General features: G+C 40.0%; 1 protein-coding gene across 1 annotated transcript; it reads left to right on the plus strand.

Moving 5' to 3' along the window:
* Positions 1–45: 45 nt before the first annotated feature.
* On the plus strand, positions 46–10,341 carry LOC110987058 (phosphatidylinositol 4,5-bisphosphate 5-phosphatase A-like). The gene is made up of 9 exons (XM_022249480.2): positions 46–307; positions 1,460–1,676; positions 2,140–2,256; positions 2,704–2,879; positions 3,393–3,614; positions 4,012–4,177; positions 4,639–4,776; positions 5,598–5,792; positions 7,146–10,341. Exons 1-9 carry the CDS (start codon positions 294–296, stop codon positions 7,239–7,241), a joined length of 1,341 nt encoding a protein of 446 aa, XP_022105172.2. The 5' UTR covers positions 46–293; the 3' UTR covers positions 7,242–10,341.
* Positions 10,342–10,829: the final 488 nt, after the last annotated feature.

Below are 10,829 nucleotides of genomic sequence, written 5' to 3' on the forward strand. Positions count from 1 at the left end.
ATTGAACTGCTGCAAAATTGGGGGCGCTATTCGGGAAAGGCAGTAAGCGCATAATATAGACATAAATAACCTGGGGCCGAGTCGAGTAGGTGTGAAGAGTGTTCAAGATGAGCAGTATAATTTAACACAACACTTGTTTGTTGACAAACAGTAGGTGATGGTGCGTTTGGTCAAGAATTTCGAGCCCCATTTACACGTTTTTCGATGAAATTGAAATAGTGTCGCTTTCAGTTCGTTTGTGAACTTGGCGTACACGGTATATATACAGCAAAGAATTGATACCACTTACCAGAATGACGGAAATAAGGTTTGTGTAGCTTAACTGGTAGTAGTACTAACGTTAGTGTATGGTTTCGGCCTAGGCCTATGTTACAATCTGACTAGGCCAACTTTCAGAACTGTAAGTTTGGTTTATACAAACCGGGGACAGCCATGTACAACTCCCAATTGGTCAAGTTATTTCAGAGATGACAGTTATTGAGAGTACATGCTGCTGATTTTTGTAGTGTGGATGGACAAAATGGACAAGAATTTAACCATTTTAATGAGGAATGTTTGCTTGCACAAAAAGCTGTGATGGAAGAGTAAGTTGACACAATCAAAACAGCCAAAATGTGTTTATGGGAGTGTGTACGTGGCTATCTATGAAGTTTACGTCAACCTTACAGTTCTGGAAGTACAATCTGACGTTGCTTTTGACTGTGACTTTCATGATGTGATGACCGTTAGTGCCAGTGCTTAGTGTACTAGTGTGAGAACACTGAGCAGGTGAATGTAGCCCAGGTTGGATGCCAGTCTTCAATTTTATTTTACGTTATAATAGGCCTACAACTGCAACCTGGGCTACAGTGAATGCGACCCCATCCAACAGTTCCGCATTACCATCACTCGAACACTTAGTTTTCATGATCAGTGATCAGCAGCTAGCTATGAAAGTCTGAGAGTGACATCAGATCTTGATGAAATGTTAAGAGGTGATTTGCGGAGTGCTGCCATGGCTGTATAATTTGATTACATGTGATTCCGTAGATCTTCTCTCAAACTATCCTCATCATGTCCGTTTCATGCTAGTTGTTGTTGGGTCCAGTATTACGCATACATCCAATGTCTGTGACCGTAGTTACCAGGCCCCTAATTTTGCCACCTGTTGTTAAGTCTGATTGTTTTCACAGTAAGTTGCAAAATAAGGGACCTGGCGACTAGACACTGACAGACGTTATACATACTTAGGCCTAGCTATGTGATGAACATAACACTGACATTCATTTCATGATAGCTTAGCTAGGGCACTTGCTGAAGAATCATACATGCATTACAAAATGTTTCCATCTGGCTTAAATTTAAGGTGCCTATATAATAATCATGGTTCCAGAATCAAAATGCACCCCTAAATTTTGGACTTGCAGTATTTTATGGTGACTTTTCAATTTTAGGGTCCTTTTTTTTTTAATCTGCTCAGTATTGTTGTATGCACCTACAATGTTGCCACCTTGGATCCACCAAAGGAACTTTTGAATGACCTTATTTGGCTCCACACGAGTGATGCCCCCGACCTTTATGCTATTGGCCTTCAAGAGGTCAGCTCCAAACCTCATGAAGTCATCCAGAGCACTCTCAGCGATGACCCTTGGACGGAAGCTATCTCGGCATGCGTGTGTGAGAAGGGATACGCTATGGTTGGTATTAGGATAGCAGCCACACATCCAGACTTATACATGTAGATAATGCCCTCGTCCAGAGCCAGCACAAGTCAATCACAAGTTGGTTCACAAGTCTGGTCACAAGACTGAGTGACTGTCTGGATCAGTTTGTATTGTCACAGATATCCTTACAGAAGGGCCTTCAAGTCCGAGTCCTAACGTAATAATATTAACAACAATAACAGGGTTCTTATATAGCACATTTCACTAAGGTCAAAGTGCTTTCCATTATCATTATCCCTGCTCAATGGGCCCATGAAATATTCCACATACCATCTTAGCTCCCTAGGGAGGATACAGCCTGATACAGCCATGTCGGCACAAAGCAGCTAACTTGGTTCACTCAAACTGTAATACATGGCAGATTTAGGACCTGTTTTCACCTTAATTTGCTGCATTTCAAAGTTGCTTGACTGACAGTTGACACTGTGTGTTGTAGGTGAGTTCCATCCGTCTTCAGGGTATCATCCAGCTGTTGTTTGCTCGCATGCTTCACTTACCGTTCCTTCGGGATATTCAGACAGACTTCACACGGACTGGCCTGGGGGGAACATGGGTGAGTAATTGCCTGTCTAGCTTACTGCATGCATAGTCTACCCCACCCATCTCCTTTTTTCACTGGCCATTCTGGTGTGAAACAGTGAAGTGTCGTTTCTTCAGTGATGGAGGCTTCACCTTTAGGAAACAAACAACGATTTGAGATGTCAGAGTGAACTCCCACACAACAAAACACATTCAAAGCCACCATTGCATATTTCAAATTGTGTGGAATGTTGTTTTCAGGCCTCAGTGAAACTTTGGAGTGTTTGACTCGATCTCAGTTAACAGAAACAAATTTACTCTCTCAAGCTGAGTTGTTCCAAAAGTGAAGAGGCATGTTGGCAGTACTCCGTGTTAATGGTTTATCAGCAGGTGTGGCAAGTATTGCCAATCCATGTGCAATTATGCTGCCCCCAACTTGAGAAGTGAATTGTATTACCCATGCCATTTGCTTTTTTAACAGGGCAACAAAGGTGCTGTGTCTATTCGGCTGGACTGCTATGAGCGCTCGCTGTGCCTCATCAATACTCACCTGGCCGCTCACGTTGAGAACTGGGCAGACAGAGATAAGGAGTATCACACTATTGTCACCAGCCAGACCTACTCTCACCCAAAGACGCCGACAGTTCTTGATCACGAGTAAGTGAATGACATCGACTCGAGCAAAACTCATCGCTCTGAATTTTTCGTGTTGCCTGATAGATGTTTTAAGATGAACAGTCTATGTAAAAACAATATGCTCTGTGGAAAATATAGCTATTCATAATGAGTGTAGACAAGGAAGAAAATTTACGTCTAAATGGAAGAGGACAGTCTCAGAAAATCATTGAGGGTGTAACAATACCGCGTTGTTCTGATGCAATGCGTGTTGCAGTGGTAATGGACAGTAGAGGGTTCCAGCTCACAATGTTTGTAACTCTTTGCCATTTTGTAACAGAGGCAACAGCCAGCTTGAAGTCTGCATCACAGTATTCATGTATTGTCATTCTTTGAACAGTATCATTACTCCTTAAGAAATTACATGTGGGATGAACCAGGGTTCAAGGTTTGATTCAGAATTCCGTAATAAACGTTACGCTCTCCCCGTGCCTAATGATCCCCGACTTTCTAGAATCCATTTGACCTTTGACTCTTGGTGACTTTCCTTACCAGCTACATCATCTGGTTCGGCGACCTCAACTACCGCATCGAGGATCTGTCCGTTGAAGTGGTCAAGTTTTTGAGCACACCCAAGAAGCTGCACGTGCTGCTGGAGAAGGACCAGCTCAAGTTGTCCATAAGGAGCAAGCTGTCCTTTGAGGGGTTCCGCGAAGGCCCAGTGACGTTCATCCCGACCTACAAATATGATTTTCAAAGTGATGATTTCGATACAAGGTTACAAAAAGTCTCTTGGAAGCTTTTGTTTTGACAGTGAGCTTATTGATGGTTAAAGAAGTATGCCTTAATGACCAAAATCAGTCTGTTTATGGTTGGTTGGCTCAATCCTGGTTGATGGGATAATTCATTCATTGATTTTTGCAGGGAAATTTACCAGGGATCCTTCAAGTCAACTCAGCATGCAAGCATGCATCTATTTGAGGGAAAAACCCCAAAACATTGGCATATTGGAGTTAAACCCAATCATTAATCCACACTAGAATATACACACACATTCAATAACAACTCGTACCAGACCATGGCTGGACAATTTGATTCTTCAATTTTATTCATATAACTTAATTAGTTGACTTGGAGAAAGATACATTTCCATACATGCCAATTGTTCTTCCAGCCCTAAGCAACGGCCCCCAGCCTGGACGGATCGTGTCCTCTGGAAGGTTCACCCCAAGTATGCAGGGGATGAAACAGACTTCTGCATCACGCAAATGGCCTACCGTTCCCACAGCAACATCAAATGGAGTGACCACAAACCAGTCAGTGCCGAATTCAGATTAGGGGTGAGTTTGGAGACAAATCTGCTACTTTCAAATACCTAAAAAACAGATTTAAAGGCCATTTCTCAGTGTTTTTGGTGACAAGAATTTGGTCTTCTGGGGCTGGGAAGTTCTGTTTGTGAAGAATTTGAAGTGATTCACAGTTACATATATACAGGTGCTTATTAGTTATTTGCTGCAGGATAAAAACCTGGTTCCTCCTCTCCTCATTTTTCTGGTCAGAAATGTAAATGGCTGATGGTGATTTAGACAGAAAAATTCCATTTTCCTTCACATTTTGATCCATGACCTTTATCTGTCACTGAAGACAAAAACCACTTACGAAGTTTCATCAGAACAAAAGCTAGGATTCCCAAACATAAGCAGAAACAAATATAAGCAAAAGTTCCCTCCAGAAAGTTCACATCCAGAAAGTTATCATGGCCCTTGGCAGTATCCTTCACTGATGAATTTCAATATCCCAGGTGTCTATGGAGACGGCCCGACCCTTGGTGTCCTTTGACCCCATTGAGTCCTGGAGGAGAGGGGAGGATGCACAGTGTACCTATAAGGTGGCCCCAGGAACCAGGACTAGCAACTGGGACTGGGTGGGATTGTACAAGGTAGGCTAGACATGTTTAAGAGAAAAATTCTAAGTACTCTGTAACAGGGTTGATAATAACACTGAGGAGGGAGTAACCCTAAACTCTCTTGGCTTTCTTGCTAATCCTCAAATGTAACCCAACCCAACAAAATGACTTGCGGTTCACCAGAGCCACTTTTTGGTGACAGTCCTTAAAATTTTAAAAAGAAGCTTGCACAATTCAAATTGATAGGTATCCGCAGCATTTTCCAACTAGCTAATGGCTGTCAGGGCTGAGATTTGTCAAGATTTTTCCTGGTTTCTGGACTTCAGGGTTTTTCAAACAGTCTCTTTTAAAATCTAGAAAAATCTGACTTTACTGTGACTGTGTTTTTATGTGCAATGGTTTATCTAGAACACAGGAAATGGAGATTTTAAGGGGTGCACTCACAGGCAAACACGGATGTATGCCATAGACCTCATGCTTCTGAGGGGCCCTCAAAACCTCTAGCGATTATTTTGTGGCCTTTTCAATTTCCTCTGATCTCACCCCTGGGCCGTTTTCATCAGGATGCTAAACTGAGTGATACATCAAAGAGCGAGCCTGTCAAGCTGTTTCTAGTCTAGACTAAAACAAAATGTAATGTTAATTCTGACAAAATGCCTTTGAACTTACTTTGTGGGGTTGGACCATTCATTTGCTGTTTTCTCTTCAACAATTTCAGCTGTGGACCGCAACCTGTGATTTCCAGGTCCCTTTATCTATGAGATACTGAGGCTTTTTTCAAATATGGTTTTCAAATTATTTTAGTGTGGTCATTGTCAGTTTCATTAATGTAAGTTCTTACATGCACACCCTAGGTTGGATTCCAGACACCAAGTCGCAGTTATGTAACCTATGTCTGGGCTGTGCCCAATGGAGAAACAAGGCAAGCGTCTGGGTGCCGGGTTACCTTCAAGTCCAACTACCTCCCAGATGACACCTTCTCCAAGTATGTGTTGTGTTACTTTAGTAAAGCTATGAACTGTGTGCTGGGAGTCAGCAATGTGTTCAGGGTAAGTACACCAGGGTTTGGACGTACCTTACCAAAATAGAGTCTGGATAGAAGAGTTTTTGATGTTACTGTTACAAAAGTTACAACTTTTCCATCATTTCCCATTGTACTAAGGAAGGCATGGACAGATTTTTATTTTATTTTTCACGTTTATTATTTAAAGTAATTATGTAAAGCAGGTTCAGTGGTGTGTGCGTGTAAATTTGAGAACTGAAAATAGACAGAACAGAGGCTTTGGACAAAATAGGTACAGATGGAGGTGGTGTCCTTTTGGACAAGTTTTCACTAACATTAATTCAAACTTTGTGAAATATCCCTGTCTATTGTATTTGTTGAGAAACCAACAATGCTTAGGCTGCATTGTCGTGGCCCAAATGGTAGAGTCTGTCACATGCTGTCAGTTGTCATAATACTGCACATTGCAGTGTTTATCTTTTGTTCATGTGATCCAGCTGATGGGTGGGCCAGTGTTTCATTCAAACAGAAAAGACAAAGTGCAGATGAAAACTCTTTGAAATTCTGCATATCTAGGAATTCAGTATCTAAGAGAAATGTGAAATATGTGTTGTGCAAGATAGTAACGGCTGTCTGTGAAATAGTCAGTCATGCTCTGTTTATTTGGCAACTTTGTCTGTGAAATAGTCAGTCATGCTCTGTTTATTTGGCAACTTTGTCTGTGAAATAGTCAGTCATGCTCTGTTTATTTGGCAACTTTGTCTGTGAAATAGTCAGTCATGCTCTGTTTATTTGGCAACTTTGTCTGTGAAATAGTCAGTCATGCTCTGTTTATTTGGCAACTTTGAAAAGTGTACACCATGTCACAGGTGAGGTTCATGTAGGATATGTGGGGAAGTGAATATTATTACAGTACTGTGAGTAGCCTTGCTAACCCAGGTGCCTTGCTAACCTAGGTGCCTCGCTAACCTAGGTGCCTCGCTAAACTAGGTGCCTCGCTAACCTAGGTGCCTTGCTAACCTAGCTGCTTCCTTCTATTTTGTCTACCTCTGTTCTCTCTCCTGCCTTTTTATGCCTGTTCCTGATTATTCTTCACCTCTCTTGCCCTCTGTATGTTCACTTTTCATACCCCATTTTTGCATATTGCACTGATTTCATTACTTATTTACACCTTTGATGTCACTCTGTCATCACACTTGCTTTTCCCTGACTTTTGTCCGCCATCCTCCCCCGTCTTAATGCTCACCTCTATTGTCCTCTGGTGCTGATTATTATCCCAATTATCCACATATGACCACTGTCACCTCACATTTTCCACTATTGCCCTCCTGTTCCTCACTACTGCCCGTATTTTCCTCACTTTCCCTATTGCCCTGGGTGTTCTTTGCATGCACTGTAGGTCCTTCCCTTTGAGGAAGACACCAGACAATTCAGGGCGGCAGACTATGGTTTTGCAGAAACAGCGACAGTCCTCCGTGACATAGCTGGTATATGAGACCAACAGGGGAAGAAACAAGCAAGAACCAAGCTGGTTTCCAAAAACTACCATTCCTCTACAGCTCTGTTTTACCAGTATATTTAATATATTACAAGTCTCTTTGATCCAATTCTTGGCTCTCAAATGAAGACAGAAAAGGTCAGGAAAAGCCTACCAGTTAATCTTTGTGTTCCCTGTTTTTTTCTCAGGGGTGTGGTGGTAATTTCTTTGCTGTTCTTCCGCAGCTTATATTCAAATATGACTTAGTTCAGTCGGTTGTCTGTGTTTTTGACAAAAGTCTGATAGCTAGGGGTGTTATGATTCATTGCATTGATGCGCAAACTTATGATAATACTGCATGGCAGCACCACGGTATGGAAATTCTCACAAGTGGCTGTGAAATAAACCTAGCTAAAACACAAATTATTTCATGCACATGAAGTGTGAATTTATGCTAGAGTTTATGAAAATGATGCATGTTTAAAAATGAAAGTTAAGAACAGCTAATCAGATAGCATTTCTGTTAAGTTGCAAACATCTTAAAAATGAGCCTGTGAATAAATACTACAAATACGTAAGGCAGAAAACAACCTTAGCTTCCATTCACAATTTGTATCATGATGCATATCATGGTGCTGTGACCTCAATATTATTTTATGAAACAGTCGTATCATTGCACCTCTACTTGTTGTGGATTGATCTATCCAATAATCCCCTATTCTTAACGGTAATAGTTCTTAGCCCTTCACTTGTTGGAGGATTGAGGATTAGCAGGATTAAACGTGCAGAATGCAGTGAGTGGTAACGTGTTGGGGTGCATTTTTGCTTTTACCAAACATCAGCAGTGTATTCTGAAAAACTTCCTCCAAATCTTCCTTCTCATTTCCTTTTAAATACAGAATTTTTAAAAAAAATTCTTAACAGTCAAGGCTTATTTTATTTTCAAATCATGAAAGCGCAATTTATGCAAGAAAGGATTAAGTTTTTGTTTACATGTTCATGTACTTGCCGTATCAGTGTTATAATGTAAAATGAAACAGTTATGATTGTGTGATTTTTATCCTAATTTAGAAGTGAGCCAAGCGTTTCATACAACATAGCCACACAAACTGCATTCTTGCAAGAGATACTTTTTTCTCGGTCAGTTCAAAGTGATTGTGAGTCAGAGTTACAAAATATGATGAAAGTAGCCATAGAAAGCAGGTGTAACATTGTCCTGGTCTGCACAGTACAGCATAATTGGCCAGCTACAGGCCTCGTAAAACAGGTGGAAAGGTTGAAAAAAACAAGGTTTCACTTTAATTCAAACTTTTGTAAATAGTGAATGGGTCAGTTTGTAAATATCTGCAAAAGTTGCGCTACATTGGAGGAGCATTTGTTTGAAAAGGTGCTACTGGTTTACATGTGTTTGAATGGGAGTGATTATTTTGTTTGTGAATTAAGTGAAATAGGCATAGCAGCTGTGAGCTATCTTGGCTGAAATTGATGAATTAGAAATTTATTTTATTCTCAAAAATAACTTATTTTACATGCTTTTTAAGTACATTTATTGAGCTTTAGGATAAACAGATTGTAGAAACTAGAAGCTACTACAGTTAAACAATGTTGACAAGGTACGGTTATGCCCAGATGGTATCCATGAGTACATAGTGATTTCTCTTTTTTTCATGAGTTCATTTATAGACAGATATGACACAAGAATTTGAAAATAGATTGAAAGTTCATATTAAAAGCGGCATTTTTCATCAGATGGGGGTTAAGACACAGAAATCTGCTTTCTCCAGTGTGATGCTCAGAACATAACAGTTACCAGCTAAAATGCCACGCAGTGCACATTAGGTATGGCTGGTTCCCCACTTACTGCCACCCACCCAGGCATGTGAATTTTTAATTTGCACCCGCTGGAGATTTTAAGGAGCATAGATTCTGAGGGGCAAACTGTCTCTTGTTCAGCACACAGTAGTTAGTACCACTGGAAAGTAGGTAAGCTCAGTACAAAGTAGTTGATTAGTACTTAAAGAATAAATTGAGATGATTTCTAGCCTTGCAAGTCGCATGTACTTAAAGCGAACCAGTGTATTTATCCCAGAGTGCAATATACTGTGTTGTAATGAAGAATATAATGACGTGTAGGTTCAGGAGTGAATGGTTGTAAAATTTATACAGTGCTTGAGAAAAGTGCTGGAGACTAATCCAATTATATTAACTGTGAAGGCACAGCAATCCCATGCACAACCTTCAGCTTGACAGGTACATACATTTGGTTGAAGGGGCCTGTAATGTATGCCCACCACCTGTCTGCGAGCGCTGTGCCAAGCAGTAATCGCTTCTAATTCTGGTAGTCAAATTACACTATAATTCAAATCAGGTTGAGTAAATTGAGCATTTGGATTGTGAACAGTGCAGTTCAGGCTCTGTTGGTCTGTTCAATATTTGCTTCAACATCATTTTTGGAAGGTCTATTTGAAGTGCCTTAACTTCATCCAAACATTCAGGGAAATGTTGTGTACATGTACTTGAGCTTGTTGCATTCCCTGCTTTGACGACACCTGCACTGTGTTTAAAGCTATTTATTCCACTAATGAAGAGACAGAAAATCTTAAGCAGTGAAGATAGATTTTATATCACATTTATAGTTGCAAGTGTGGATTTTTTCCAAAGGGGGGGAAGGGGTGGGGTGAATATGGGTCAGCAGAGGCTGGCACACGTGGTGGCCTATGTGGTGAAATCAACTAGCATTTAAAATTGCAACCACCCCTACCTATATTCATACTTATTAAACCTATCTAAGTATAATATGCTATTGATTTTAATGATGAAAAATTTATTTGAAGTAGCATAAAATTTATTCAGAAAATATTTCAAATACTTTATTTCTAGTGGAGTTACAGTTTTGGTTTATCATTTGCGTAAAGGATATCTGCTTTTGGTATTTTTTATATTATATTTACATTGATGTCTTGATTTATTGATACACTATTATATAATGCACTTTTATATTATAATTTACTGTTTTAACATGTAAATGAGGTAATTTATGGTAATTTGATTTAAGAAATGTTTATTACATTAAAGCACTAAAAGGAAAATAAATCTAAACAGCTATCGATAGCAAGTGCTTACTGATGCTATTAGACTTCTGCTTGTAGATGTGTCACTAAGCACAGCTAGAATGGCACAATATTCTGTTAATGTGATTGATTAAAGTATCAGGTGTCTTCATGCAAGTATGTTTTTCAGCTTTTTTCCCAAGCACAATTTTCCCAACCTTTTTTTTTTAAATGTGATTTACAAACCTTGTGTATCAAATTTTATGTTTGACAGACTTTTTTTTTACAAGTTCAAGCATCTACCTTTCCAAACACGTGAACTTCTGCAATGTTAAACCCTGTATAGTAACTAAATAATGTCCCAAGCCGTGAAAATGACACGGCCGTTGACGCCCTCTCATGAAATAAAAGTCAACAAATTAAATGTCTGACAACCCTCAATGGGGATCAGCATGTATCTTTAAATTTAAAATGGACAACGTTGCCTTGAAAAAGCCGTTCGTTCTGGTAATCGCAAAGCAGACAAATTGAACACACTTGTCGGCTGAATACGTTA

The sequence above is a fragment of the Acanthaster planci genome, linkage group LG09 (genome assembly GCF_054643075.1).
Source record: "Acanthaster planci isolate LZ-2023a linkage group LG09, COTS_SCS, whole genome shotgun sequence".
Lineage (NCBI taxonomy): Eukaryota > Metazoa > Echinodermata > Asteroidea > Valvatida > Acanthasteridae > Acanthaster > Acanthaster planci.